This window comes from Aythya marila (assembly GCF_965140915.1).
Source record: "Aythya marila genome assembly, chromosome: Z".
In the NCBI taxonomy this organism is placed as follows: Eukaryota; Metazoa; Chordata; class Aves; order Anseriformes; family Anatidae; genus Aythya; species Aythya marila.
The window spans coordinates 43,315,388-43,330,959 of record NC_139080.1 but is presented as its reverse complement, the minus strand read 5'-3'; the positions used below and the strand labels follow the sequence as shown (position 1 = coordinate 43,330,959).

At 38.0% G+C, this 15,572-nt stretch overlaps 1 protein-coding gene across 1 annotated transcript in view; it reads left to right on the top strand.

The window, feature by feature from the left end:
* FRMD3 (FERM domain containing 3) overlaps positions 1–15,572 on the top strand; it is a 154,614-nt gene that overhangs the window by 62,410 nt on the left and 76,632 nt on the right. The window contains exons 2-3 of the mRNA XM_082782496.1: positions 326–430; positions 14,107–14,149. Of these exons, the coding sequence (XP_082638622.1) occupies positions 326–430; positions 14,107–14,149 (148 nt within the window). The remainder of the gene's footprint in view (positions 1–325; positions 431–14,106; positions 14,150–15,572) is intronic.

Sequence of the window (15,572 nt, the reverse complement as noted above, 5' to 3'; positions counted from 1 at the left end):
ATAACTGTTAGCCATTAGAGCATCAAGTGGACATATGGCTACATATTAAAATATTACAAATGTGTTGTTATGAGTTTTCCCGAGGCAGAAGTAGCAATGGTATTTTCTTAAGGAATCAATTTGTTAATGTGCAGGGAGTATATTGATCACTAATCTGTTGCATCTTTTAGAGGAGATGAATTCTCAGACCCCTGTCCTTATGTGAATAACATCAAATGCCATATGATGTTTTCCTTGACACTTTAATTATATGTTATTAAAGTTTATTATAGACAGCGAGTTTAGAATATTCAGAATAATATATCAACTCTTTCTCTTTTTACAGAGGGAAACTAAAGGTCAGTTTCTCATAGATCACATCTGCAACTATTACAGCTTGCTGGAAAAAGACTATTTTGGCATTCGATATGTTGACCCTGAGAAGCAGAGGGTACGTATACGAACTCTGACTACATTTGATTTAAAGTAATGCTAACTTTTTTTTTTTTTTTTTTTCCCAACAAACAGGATAGTTTTAATGCAAAATTATGTATCTCTGAGGGATTATACTCTGACCATAATTCATAGAGATTCCTGAAGTAGCATTCTTAGAATAATTTTTCATTCAGTTCATTTATTTAGTTTCAGGTAAATTGATGTATTCTGATCTGTGTAATTCTCCTGGGTACTGAAGGTAGAAAAGATTTATAGACATGACTCAGGGTAGCTCTAGGCTATGGCAGTGCACTGGAATTTGGGGATTCTCTGTTGTTTTTTTTTTTTTTTAAAAAAAGAATGTTTCCTGGGAGGTGTAGGCAGGAATCCTGTTGAGCTTAATACATAAAAGCAGTCATTCTAGGTTGTTGGGAGTTCTTCAGGTTAGTTCTGCCTGTGAGCATCCTTATATCTTATGTAAAGTAAATTTTACAGGCCTCTGCTCATGGTTATGTGGACAGTAAATAGTCTTCTTTCAAGTGGAAGCTGGTCCTTCAGGTTGTGTTCTGTAAGCACTTTGCTACAGCCGTTCCCCTTTTATGGTTTCAGATGAATTTTACTGTGTGACAGTGGGAAGGGATTGTCTACAGAGGGAGCCAACAGTGAAACTCAGATGTGCTTCTTCACTCTGTGATCTGCTACTCTCAAGTTTAAGATTTAAATAGGACTTTAAATATGGAGGGCATACACTGGCATTTAATCTGTGGAAATGGTCACTGCTACAATTGAGGAAGAGAAACACATTTTTTTTGGTATCTCTTGCTATACCCAAATTAGATGTCTCAAAAATCACTGGAATCAACACTCTCTTCTCAGACTTACAGAACTAGCATTGGTTTTCAAAGCTGAAACAGGTAATTTCCACTATCTTCTTTTAAAATTAAAAACAAACAAACAAACAAACAAACAAAAAAACAACAAAAAAAACCAGAATAATTAGCAATTGTTTTGACCAGTGTACTTGATCATTCATGATCAGTAAAATTATAGAGGGTTTAACCTGGTTGGAATTGACTGAAGTTGTAGGTGGAGTGCTGGATTAAACTATAATTAGGTAGGGCTTAATGAGTAGTTATTTCTGTTAGGCCTTTCTCTGACAGTCATTCAAACATTTCTGTGGTATGGTTTATTTTACCTAACAGTCAAGAGGGGTTATTTTAGTAAAAACATTAACCTTTTTTTTTTTGTCAGACTACTACAAAAAAAATGGTGCACTGGAGAAAACCAAAAGTTACTCTGATTGATGTGCCTATTATATCATATATTATAAGTTCCCCTTTTTATTAAGGAGATGCTAGAGTACCTTATCCTTGTTGGCTGTACAATTGCTCATTTACATCTTACAGTATAGTTAATTCTGTGTAATGTTAATGAAAGATTATATTTTATACTGAAGCTTAAGTTTGCTCTTGGCTACTAGTGAAATACAAACAGAAAACTCTGAACGTTCTTACCCTCAAAAACTCTTACGTCCTCATTTCACTTTTTCTTCAGTGCCTGAGAATACTGTGACCGTCTTTTGTCATAGTATGTTTTATATCAACTGGCCCTCTCTTCAGCTGAATTTTGTTAAGCAAAGTTCTCAATCCTACGTTTTCTATATACGTGTTTTTAAATACTAATTTATAATTACTCCAAAGTTTTAAAGCATATTTATGACTTCTCTAATTAGGTATTAGTTCTTGATTTTAAATTCTCTTATGAATTAGGACATGAATGGCATTGAATTATGTGGGACGTTTCTTAAAACAGACTTAAATTCCCTGGATGATGAGTTGAAAGCAGCATAAACTTTTCTTTTAGGTTTATTATAACTCATGAAAATAAGCTGTTTTCAAATACAGTATCTTCTGTTGTCCTTTGTGCTGTTCTTTTGCATTTCTAGACATTTATACATGTAATGCTTCCCCTCAGAACAGATGTTTACTTGCAACCAACCCTGTCCTAAGAACTAAAATGTGACAAGTGTTATAGTAAAGAAAAACTGATTTTATGTCATCTAGGCCTTTTTGAATCTGTGATCTTGCTGTGGTTTGCGTACCTGAGTTTTATCTCTGTATCAGATACGCAAGGACCTCTCAGCTGGATGCAGGAAAACTATGAAACTATTATTGTGTTTTTTTCTCCCATTAATATTTTTCTCCAGTCACTATTCTGACCTTTTTCTGATCTTAAAAACACATGCTAATCAACAGTCTCCTAGTACTATTACAGGCATGGTATATTATGAATAAGTGTGCTGGGTCCCAAGCATTGTAGCTAGACAAAGTTGATCAGTAACTGGATCAGCAGAAAACTAGAAGAAATCACAGTTTTGAAATTATGAGGTTAAGTAATGATTCTACCCATGGTTTTATATTTTGGTAGTTGTGAGTTTAGCTTGCTGAAATCAAAAACAAATCAAAACAAAAAAATACTCTTCTGTAATTACAAGGTTTGATTGTTTAAGTGTGTGGCTAAAAAGCTAAGCTGCAGGAAGTAAAAGATATAGTTCAGTAAAGATCTGTAAATGCAATTCACTGTGTGTATTGCTTGAAAACAAAAGATCCATTTCTATTTTTTTTTTAAAGAGCTTCTTTCTAAAGTTAGATTTGGTGATTTGAGAACAATTGCTTTGAAGGGAGATTATAATTCATCCTAAATCCAACTCTGAACTTGTGCAGAATTTGCTGCTGTGTCTGGATGCACATAAGTCTATCGGGCCAATTAACTTAATTTCCTTCTACAACAAGGTTACCCACCTAGCTGACCAAGGGAAGCCATCTGATGTAATATTTTGTATTTTTAGCAAAGCTTTCAATATTGTCTCTCACAGTATCTTTCTGGGCAAAATGTCCAGCATACAGCTAGACAAATAAATAATATGATGGGTGACCAGTTGGCTAATGGGTTGGGCTTAAAGGGTTATAATAAATGGGGTCACATCAGGCTGGCTGCCAGTAACTAGTGGGGTTCCCAGGGCTCCATGTTGGAACTAGTTCTCATCATCTTTTTTTTTTTTTTTTTTTTTTTTTTTTTTTTTTTTTTTTGTACAAATGGTCTGGATGTAAGAGGTGAATGCACACCAAGTTTGCAGATGATGCTGAATTGGGAGGAGCTGTTGACTCTCTTGGGGGATAAAGAGGCCTTGTGGAGAGACCTTGACAGACCCAGAGGACTGAGTGGTCACTAACTATGTGAAACTTAACAAGTGCTGGATTCTGCACCTGGGACAGGGCAACCCTGGCTATATGTACAGACAGGGGGTTGAGAAGCTGGACAGCAGCTCTGTGGAAAGGTATGGGGGGGTGGTGGTTCTGGTTGCTGGCAAGTTGAATATAAGCCAACAGGGTGCCCTGGCAGCCAGGAGGGCCAACTGTACCCTGGGGTACATCAGGCACAGCATTGCCAGTCTGTCAAGGGAAGGGATTTTCCAGCTCTGCTCCGTGCTGGTGTGGCGTCAGTTTGAGTGCTGCGTGCAGTTGGGGGCACCATTATAGAAAGTGGACAAAACTAGTAAGAGAGTGTCACTCGGTCTGCTCATCGTAGTGAAGAGTAGACTGAGGGAAGACCTCATGGAGGCCTACAGCTTCCTCTTGAGGAGGAGTGGAGCATGAGTTGGACTCAGTCATTCTTGTGGGTTCCTTCCAACTCGGGATATTCTATGATTCGGAGAGTTTAACAATGTGTGTGACAATATACATCAGTGCCCCAAAGGAAAAGAAGTACAGGACAATGAATAAAATGAGCATTGCCTGATCTGTTCTTGGCAATATGCCACCAGCATGATGTAGCAATGATAAAAGCAAACACAGTCTGTTCCTTAGGATTGTATTTTCAGGAATGTATTAATGTAATTACATCCTAATGAGGCCTCAGCTATTTTGATCTAGCTTGTCTGCTTTCAAGAATGATTAATTTAAATAAAGCAGGAGGAGCATTTGAATGATCAAGAGAATGGAAAGCTTTTTTTAGACAATATTAGGAAGGGCATAACCTATTTAGTTCACCAAAACAGCGCATAAGAGGATATGGTTCTATGTGCATCATAATATAAAGCAGAGGAAAAATAAAGTTTCAGGAAGAGAGTTTGTTTCTCATTTAAGCCAGCTGACAGTACACCTGGAAAAACCTAATGGGAGCAATGGGTCAAAAAATTTAACTATCTTTTTGGAAGTATTTTAAGATCTCTACCACTTTATTGAAGGTGTTTATGTTAAAGATCAACAGAAACAGAAGCTAGGCACTAGATTCTGAAGTATATTTAAAAGAAGTTTTACTAAAAGCTAAAACAAGAAAACTATTTTTAGGAGAGTTATTAAGACCACTGAAGATAAGGCAAGGAACGGTGAACTGCTGTCTGCCAAGGCTGAGGAGAACACCTATGCTGCTCCAGGGAGCAGCTGATTTAGGAGCACACCAGAAATGCTTGTATACCAACATAACGCAGCATGAGGAATGACTGGTATGAACTGGAAGTGTTGGTCCTTTCTCAGAGCTATGATATCACTGATATTAATGAGACTTGGCGGAATGCATCCCATGACTGGAGTGCTGGGATGGAGACCTACCAGGAGCCTTTAGGAGGGATAGGCAGGGCAGGCAAGGTGGAGGTGCACTGTTTTTTATGGGAGAGGTTGGATTGTACAGCCTTTGAAGATAAGTGTGATGCAGTAGAGAGCTGCTGGGTGAGGATTAAGGGGATGAATAGCAAAGCTGATGTCATGGTGGGTGTCTACTATTGATTGCCCACTCAGGTGAGTTATTCTGTGGGCTATTAGGAGGAATCTCTGGATCAGTAGCTCTTGTCCTTATGGGGGATTTCAACTTCCTAGACATAGACAGGGAATATTGTAATGCTGTGATAAGCAAGTCTAGGACATTTCTAAAGAATGTTGAAGATAACTTCCTGTCACAAGTACTACTTGTAGAGCTTGGCCAGAAGAAAACAAACAAACAAAAAACCACAAATGATCTCTGGAAACAAGATCAGACTTCATAGGGAGATAACTGTGGTGGTTCTATCCCGCTGGGAAGCTGAACTCCACCACAACCACTCCCTCACTCCACCTCCTCAAAGGAAAAGGGTTAGAAAATACAATGAGAAAGGCTCACAGGTCAAAAAAAGGATACAGAGATCTCTCACTGATTATCGTCATAGGCATAACAGGCTCATCATAGTGAGATTAAAATAATTTACAGCCTATTACTAACAGACTAGAGCATTAAAAAAATAAAAGCAAACTAAAAAACACCTTCCTCCCATCCATCATCTTCAACTTCCTATCCCTGAGCAGTGCAGGGGAACGGGGAATGGGGGCTGCAGTCAGTCCCTAATGCATTGTCTCCAATGCTCCTTCACGGTCACTCTGCCCCTGCTCCACGTGGGGTCCCTCCCATGGGAGGTATACTTCTTTCCCCCTTCCTTCCCTCCCCATTTAATAATGACTCTTTCTTTCTGTATAAGTTAATGTGTGTGAATATTTTAGGCATATTTGATCTATGTAAAAAGTTTCTGTAGGTTTTCCACTTTCTGTTCCAAACAAAAAAAAAATCCTGGAAGACATTCTTGGCTGAATGCAGCATGGTAGCTTTTTGTAGGTCTTTGGATATATGAAAAAGGAATGATAACAGTGACCACAAGTTGAAATAGTAGTTAAAAGACTGTTGGTTCTACTCCACCTCTGCTGTTTTATCTTTTAGTGTCACACTTGGATATCCCACTGGGGAAACTGCACCTTAGAGTATCATTGGAAAAGCCAGGTTTGTAGTAAGAGTTTGTGGTAAATTGCAATACACCATTTTATTGCATCTAATTGCACTATAGTAGGAACTAATGAGTTCTTAGTGTTCATAAGTTAACTGTTGAATTTTTATTCTATATTCCTGGGGAAACTAGGTATATGGCCTTTCTCCCTGGTTCTCTATTGTAGTAACTCTTGTAGCCAGATTCAGTCAAATCTGGCTGAGGATATAAGTCTCAAGCAGTAAGTTCCCATAAGATTTCACAAAGATGAGCTGCCATACCTGTGAGTAAAACCCTGTTCTTCTTCTTACTAAGTGAAATGCTGCAGTACACATGGGTCCCATAGGGAATCTAAAGAGTGAAGAGAGATACTGTGAGAACCCATGGATCTTCATTTGGAGCTTGTACATTTTTTAGACATAAGTGGAGACATACCGGGAAAAGGTATTACTAACTCTGCTGCTCAAGGAACTGTGTATTGATACTTTTTCCTTGTATTACCTATTATATTGAGGTCAGTTATCACACTCTCACCCTTGAGGATATACGGCATAGCTAATTCTGTGCCAGAGGCCCCAGGTTGGCACAGCACCTGTTTTGCATCATTTGGGCTCGTGGGAGATGGGGCTAAGGTGAAATAATACATCTACTCTTCAGCAGCTCTGGCTAGAGGAAGGATTCTTGTTGAGGGATGCTACTGGTTTTCAGAAGAGTGGAGGACTGGACCAAAGGAATATGGTAGTGTGATGAAATCTGTTCTTTAAATCTTTTTAGGAGAGCATCTGAGCAGATTTAAAGTTGGAAATGTGCAAAATTAAACTGGTGTTGTTTTTTTGTTTGTTTGTTTTTATATTTTTTTGGTGGTGGTAGTTAGGTAAAAACACCTTGGAGCTATCTAAGAGGTAGATTGGAAGAGTTAGGTGTTATGAAAAGACTTTGCAGGACCCTATAGCATCTGTGAAATCTCACTGTTTGCTGTAGGAGTGTTTGAGACTGTAGTCACCCTGAAGCAGTAAGGTGCTTTCTCATTTGAACAGGCTGCTGGGTTGAGTGGGAACAGTGTAGTGTGTAGTAGTTCTAGCTCTGCAAGTGTATGCCTGACAGTATGAAAACAGAGCCTTTAACTCAGCAAAACTGTTGTGTCAACACACTCCCACTAACAGAGGAGATCTGGAGTAGTGGCTGTGAATACAGTGGGATTTTCTGACTTCCCCAGAGCCTGGAGCCTGTCTCCGTGTATTGTTAAAAAGACGACATTGTGCACTACTGTCTTGCTGGTACTCCTGTCTGTCGTCCCTTAGAAAACTGTCACAAATCCAATCTTCTTTATGCTTTCAAGCTTAGAAGTACTAAAAATTGATAGGCACATCTTTACACAGGCAGCTTTCTGACAGATTACATGCTTATTTCACTAGCAAGGCTGCTGGAGAATCCCTTTTGTATTCAAGGGTACATCACATGTAATGGACCTGGACAGACCATTTGTTTAGTCTTACAGCCCAAGCTGTTCAGCATTGTCTCAGTATTTACTAATAAAGGAAATTGGAGACTTCTGTCCTTGAATAATAGATTTTTTTTATCATGAAGTAGCAGTTCTGTTTTTAATGGGGCATGTATATGACGTGTATAATGCCTCGTCAGAGAGACTTTTTGAAAAAGTCAGCAAGTCTTGGGCACAGCTGATCTCTGCTTTAACAGCAGCAGCTATTTAATACATGTTTTTCAAGTTGTGTACTTAGTTCCATGTGGGGGTGGTGAAAGTTGACAGAAGGAGAAAACAGTCAATTTTCAACCTAAGTTTAACAAAGCTACATCTTTGCATAATGACTTTTAAGACTCCATACACCTATAGAAAGAGAACTGAGATTTCCAGTTTCTTTGAAGGGGTAGAGCAGAAGTATTACAAACTGAATGCTAGACTACCACAGCCATAGTTTAAATAAAATTTTAATGCTTCTCTGTGTATACGAATATCTCTGTACAGAGTTATCACAAAAAAATTATGTGCTTTTGCATAAGGTCTCAATGTGGTATTGCTCAGTGTGTACAGTAAGGTCATGCAGTTTCAAAAAATATAGTAGAAGTAGAAAAGGATCAGAGAAGGACATGAGAATGACATAAAGGCTTTCATGCAAAGAGAGCTGGATTAGACCAGGATAATTTGGCCAGGAAAAGGGGTAATAGATTGAGTAGAAAATGCAATATAAAATGGCTTGGAGAGGATGACGAGGGAAACCTTGCTAGGTAATTCTTAGAACTAAGGGCACTTAAAGTCATGAATAATTGATGTACCAAAACACTTTTTAAAAATTACTATATCTAGCCATAAAATTTATTGTTGTTGATGCCAAAAATACCCAAAAATATGTTGAAAAATAAATGTTCAGATAAATTGGTGAAAGTCTACAAAGACTAACAAACAAATGGAGGCTAATGTAAAGGATTCTGCTGGACAGCAAGCCCAGTGAATAATACAGCAACTACTCTTGTCCTTTTTCTAAGTGTTTCCTTCAGGCCATTTTCAGGGATAGAGTGCTGAGTTAAATGGGCACTTGCTTTTAGCAGTAGAGGTGTATTTGTGAACAGTAAACAAAATTTTCTGCACAAATAGAAAAAACAATGTGAATATACACACTTAATCTAGCACTAATGCTGCTAACTGAAATGTCTTTGACTAGTAACCTTGTAAACCGAAAAATTGTGCAGGCTGATTTGATAAAAATAAAGATCATTCTTCCATCAGTTGTGAAGCTGTTGGCTGCCAGAGTGTGGCAGCTCCATGCATACATCAATATGTGCAGATTTTAGGACCAGATGCTCAGCTGATATAGAGGTTATGAATCAGTTGAGCTACTGTAACTTAGAGCATTGGACATTCTCTGAAAATGCCAGTGTGTTTGGAATGACAGAGTAAGAATTTGGAAATTTGTTTAATAAATTTCAGCCTGGAGTTGTACAAATATTGCTTCTGTTCCCGTGTGTGGTACTGTTTCTGGACCAGATTCATTTTTGTGTTGGTGATGTTTGTTGTTTCTTTTTGCTTAGTGCACTGCCAGCTAGGGTTGTTTTATGAGAACAGTGGAGAGGAACAGCTCCTTTACTGCAACAGAACAGTATCGATATTCTTGTTTTAGATATTCCAGAAGGCGTGAATAAATGGTGTCAGCCCCAGGGCATGAAGAAAGAGACATGCAGGTGCCATGGGTCATTTGTCTGCTATAGAGCAGGCACCCAATTAATTTCCCTTGTCTGAGCTGCCATTAGCTTTGGATACTGCTACTATTGTTCTGAGTCTAAATTTTGGCAGGCAGTGACCTGGTGCAAGTCACTGCCTTGAGGCTAAAGCAAATTGCTTTTGCTTTTGCTTTTGCTTTTTATTAAAGGGGAAGGGTAGGTATTCATTTTAAAGATTAATACAGGGATGAGGTTTAAATAGAAATATATTTTTTTTATTTATTTTTTTAGCAGTGTTTTTATGCATCTATCCATTTTCCTGCTTTCTTCTGTTCCTTAAAATCTTCAATCAAAGCCTTCCATGTCCAGATTATTATTGTGATATCTGCTGGCTCTTCTCATTCTTTCACTGTATGCACATGTGACTGGGTACCTGATTGGGTATTGCTTGCTGAAGATGATTTAAATATTAAGTGTTGGTGTTTCACCACTTCTGGTTGTCCCTTCATTAACATTCCTCCTGCAAGCACAGAGACTAGATCAAAAACCTTGTGTTGAGTCACTGAGTTCATTGCCCTTACGGTTGGTCAAGTCCCAAGTGGCTGGCTTGGGAATTGTTTAGGAGCTTAGCTTTGTTTTAGGCCAGGCTTGAACAAGAGTCTGTAGGAGGAGGAGATGGAGCACACATCTTTGTGTTGTAGAGTGTCTGTCACAACGTGGAGGAAGAGCAATATGGGGATTATAATGATACCTGACCCCTTACAAGGACTGTGAGAATAGGTACAGAATATTGCGTGTTCTTTTCTTCCCCCTTTTTATTCGAAAAGCCTTGTCCCTGTGCTGTACTGAGACCAAACTCAGTCTTGCCTGAGCTTTGCAGTGGATGACTGCATTTGAAACAGGTTGCTGGCTGCAGTATCTTTTCCAGTAGCACATCAGTGTTTGCAGAGTTAAATTGACTTACTAGAATGGAGCATTTACCCTTGTGTGGTGTCCTTGCTTTCCTGATCTTTTGCAGTGGAAGCAGGTAGCACATCAGCTACTCAGCATTCCTGGGTAAGCAGGCACACACCTGGCCACGCTAATGATTACTCAGTGCCACTTAAATGCTGATCAGAAGTGAGGGCTGTATTTACAAAGTAAAAATTGCTCTAGTCTGAAGCACAGCTTGCAGTTGCAATGAACCCTTAGTGAGAGAGCCTGTAGTTACTGAAGGACAGAAGACAATTTTAATCATATTTTAGGATCTAAAGACCAAAGGTGATTATCTGTAGTATTTTGATTACTCACCATTGGCACTTGAAGCATGAAGAGTCAGTAGCTATCCTTGTGACTGATCTTCAAGACCTCTAAGTGACTTGCTCTCTGCCTTCTGCTTATGCAAGGACGTCTGGCTGACCATCCAGATACCCATCTCCTACCCAAACTTCTTTCAGCACAAGAGACTAGAAGTTGTCAGTGTTGAGCATGAATTTCCACACAAGGGCCTTAGTAACAGATGTTAGTTGGATTAGGACCAAAGTCTTTTCTTCTGTGCTAGATGATGACGAGGTTAATAGTGTTCCCTCTCAGAAACAGGAGGCTGAAGGAATGATTTGTGATCATTATTAAGAACTATCCTGTATAAAGCCAAGCTAGTGTGAGAGCATATGCCATTGTCCAATTAAAGCAGCCTGTATGGACCATGGTGAAATTCATCAGGCAAAAATGAAGCTCTGTAAGATTTTTTTCTTTGTTCCTAGTTTGTGCATTTCATTAGATGGAGATAAATTAAATTCTTGTCTAGGGTTCCAGGCTTAAGTCTGGTTTATGTCGTGTGTCTGTTTTATTTGTCCTGTTAGGTGTTAGCTTTACAAGAGAGTTTGAAACACTTGTGGTCTGTTCCGACAAGACGATGTGGCATACTGTAGTAATGAAACTTTTTTATAATTGAAGATCTAAAATACTTTAAAAAATTTGCCTAAGAAGCTAATTCAAGATGAACCATTATATTTTCCTTTCAAGTGTTTTTTTTTCTTTTTCAGTAAAAATGTGAAAAACAAACCCCACACATTTGAAACATAAAGACATTTTGCAATGACAAATGCTTTTCAATTGAAAATTGCTGCAGAAAACCCTGTATGAATTCATAGGAACCTTAATCTGGTCCTAGCTATAACAGCTAATTAATCTTGGAATAAATATAGCAGGAATATAGTAGTGAGGAGGCACAGTTATTAATTATTAATAGTTAACACTGTAAGGCTGGAAGATAAGTACTCAGGGGAAAATCTTTCCTAAAAATCAAATTGAAATATGCAAACAATATAGGGGTGGCTATTTTCAGAAGTACTAGCAGTGACTAGGTGTTTGTCTTCCCCTGACACTCAGACAGCACTTGGCATCTAATTGCTGTGCCTTTGAAAATCATCACAAATTATAAAGTAACTGCTTAGTTTTCTGGGAGATTCAGTTGAGTCGCCTACATGTTTGTACCGACAGAAGGTAACCACGGAAATCTGAGCTCCTAAAAGCTGCCTGTCAGTTCTCTGACCTCCAAGTGAAAGTCTAGACTGCTTAATTGCTGTTTCTTTTCTATCTGTTTTTAACCCATGAAAATCAGGTCTTGGTGAAACATCTGTTTGCTTCTGGATACATGAGATAAATCCGTGTTCCTGGGAGTTTGGTGCATGAGGCATTTGATCCATGTTTACACAGCCTATTTTACGTGGTGCTCAGGGATATTTTTTGGTTCCTGCTCCATTCACTTCTTGCCTTCCTTAATTAAATAAAGATAATTGGATTAATTGTTCTGTCCAGTTTGCCCTTTTTCACTATTCATATGATGAATTGTGAGGGTTTCATATTTGCAATTTTTTTTACCTTTGCTTTTTGTTAGAATAGGTAATTGACTTTTTCAAATATCCATAAAAGCTGTGCTGGTATTTCAGCTTGGCCTTTTAAAGGGAAATATCAAGCAAATTTTGTCCTGCTCAGGCTAGATGAAAATAATGAAATACCTCTTAACTTTCGGCTCCCTGGGAAGAGCACAGGACTGTATTTTGTCCAAGTTCCTCTCTTCCGTCTGAGTCTTCAGCTAGAACTGTCTGTATCCTGGTGGAGGTGAGGCAGGCGTGTGAATAGATTAAGGAAAGTAAATTTGCATATCCATGTGACCTGACTGGTATCTTGTCTGTTAATTAATTCTGGATTATATATCTATAAAGTACTTCAGACTGCAGCAGATTTATTGAATTACTTTACCACTTTCTGAACAAACCTCACTGCCAATCCATTCACCATTCCTTCAGAGAAAGATGAAGAAATAATGCATCTCTGTGGTCTAGAAAAGATTAAAACAAGCTAGACAATTCTGGTAAGCTGGTGACAGGATTGTTTTCTTAGTGTTTCTTTCTTCTTCCCTACCTCCCAAAAAGAGATGTACTGGGTAGAAGGAAGAGGAAGAATTTTTTTTGTTGTTGTTAATTGGTTAGGGCTCAGGGTTCTTTTTCTCTTTTGTTTGGTGGTTTTATTTATTTATTTATTTATTTATTTATTGAGTACCAGTGTTCTATATCAGTCTCAAAGTGGCAAGCAAGTTTCAAACAGAAATACATAAAAGAAAATCCAATATTGCTGTTAACTATATATGACAATTTCTGAAAGTCCACAGAAGTTTGGAAATCTTGGAAATCTTCTTTCCAAGGTATTTTAATATTACACATTTTTACAAATGCTGTTGTCATTTTGCAGTATATTATAGGGTTTTTGAGATAGAATGAAAAAAGTTAAAAATGCAACCCCCTTGGTCCAAGGCCTGACAGTGTTGATTATGCTTATTAAAACTGAATAGTATGCTTTTTGACCAGCTGCTTCTGCAGCACAAATCTCATTTTAGTGTGGAGATTTTTTGCTTACGGGAAAAATCCTTGTACAAATGCTCTTGGCAGTGGTCAGAAGTGGTGCTTCAATATCAGCATGTTCTTTTGTCAATCAAAACATCCTCCCAATGGTTCAGCTAGTGTTAGCAGGAGATGCGTTAAGGCTCTTAACAAAAATGTGAGCATAGCTTTTTGTCATGGAAGCATCTGAGTTTATTTTTCTAGGAGAATAAAAAGTGAAATTTTATTTATTTATTTATTTCCCCATTGCATTTCCATTTGCAGTCCTTCTTTGCAAACTTAAAAACCAACTGGTGGGCATCCATATCTCCTCATTGTGCATTGACTATCCATAAAGTAAACATTTCATGGAAAAATATGATATTTTCCCTTTCAGATTGTTAATTTTTCCTAGGAAACACAACGTTGTTCTTTTCTGAGGGTACTAACTGAGAGTACAGTATTGATAGATACTTTAGGTATAGGGACTGTAAAAGCAATAACAAACAGATGTTTACTTTTCTGAGTAGTCTGTCTTACTTGTTCATTATGATCATTCTTTTAGAAAAAAATGGTTGAAAGTGTAAGACTAAAATGTCCACTGCAAATAGATCAGTAGAGCATGACTGCTTTAAATTTGTATGTGAAATATTTGTCTTATATTTGTCTCAACTACACTTTACAAATGTGATAAGATCAAGTATGTTTGTACACTACAATTGTAAATTATAACTGCATGGAAGTGGTTTTTCTAGTTTGTGTGCCTGGTGAAGCAAAAATCATACTTCCTATCTTTGGTACCACATACATCTTCAAGGATGTTGTTGCCTCTGTGATTTGTATTAACCTCTGAACTTTGCTTTGCCTTTCCAGCACTGGCTTGAGCCCAACAAGTCCATCTTCAAACAAATGAAATGTAAGTGTTGAGAGCTCGTGTTTTAATCTACTTTTGAAATGCCCAAAGGTTTTTCTGTGCTCCCATGCAGTAATTTAGAATGTACTTTATTTATTTCCTGGTGGAAAGAGGCCTTTCATGTCCTGTCTACTAGAAAATCCATGCTACCCTCATTTCACTTTTTTTCCCCCACAACTCTGCACATCAAGAGCTTTCCTTTACTGTGCAAGACTGGAGACAGCTGACTTTTGTGGAGCAGCAGATTTGGTGAGGAGAAGACCTGTATGTTCTGTCTCTATTTAAGTCAGCTATAGTCAGCCACTGGAAGATGGAGTGTGACAATCTGCGGTGTTATTTGTGTTTGCTTGTTTGTTGATGCTGTTGGTGGTGGTTGGTTGCTTGCTTTCCACAACCCCTTGCTTCCTGCCAATGCAGAACGTTAGTTTAAGGTCATTGCTGCAGCCAAGTAAACTCAGGTGCTAGGTACTGGCAGTTTAGGTGGTGAGTTCCTGCCATAGACAAGTGGAAAATTATAACTATTATTTCAAAACAACTCCTTAAATAGAAATGTGTCATTTGAATTGTCTTTTTGACATGCTCTGATCTGTCTCATCTTTTTCATTAAATGGTCCAACTGTGAGAACTTCTTCATTAAACATATGTACTTTGATACTCAGAAGTTTACATCCAACAGTAGAATAGTGTGTTTATTTTGCTGTTCCTGAAGACTTGACCTAAGTCACTGGGAGTTGTGTAATAGAAGTTCTCTGTCTACTTAATTTATGAAATGAAGGAGAATTTTACTCACATACGTACCCCTTTGTTTGCAATTCCTTTGTGTTTTAAGCATGAATACAAGGCATCTTTTGTATGGGAGACTGTTTATTTTAAAATCAGATGAGATTAAAGAGATTGTCAGATATGTAAAAACAAGCAAACAGAAAACCCCCTACCTGTTGGCTGGATGATGTGGAATACTTCAAAAAATTCTTCCACTAATGCTATAATAACATATACTGCAAGATGGGTATATGTGTACATATAAGTGTGCACACACGTGCCTAGCATATTCAGTGTGAACTGTTAGTGTCTAGTGTTTAGGTAGCTGAAGTGTTATGCAGTTCGCATAGCAACAAATTCAGGAACTCTGCCAATAGGTGCACTGAGTGTGTTTTCATTTATTGAAAACAACTCTATCTGCATATAGATGTTGCCTAGATGTGATCGATGGTAGTCAATAAATTCCATAGATGCTGTGATGTGATGGGCTTATCAGAGGGCTTGTGTGGCTTTTGCTGAAGACTCCTAATCAAAACTCTGAAAGTATGTAGAAAGAAGCAAAATAAAATGCAGCTAATATAAGGTTATCAACAACAACAGAAAATTAGAATTAGAGGCCAACAAAGGTGTTTTGTTATCATCCTTAGATTTAGCACACAAACAG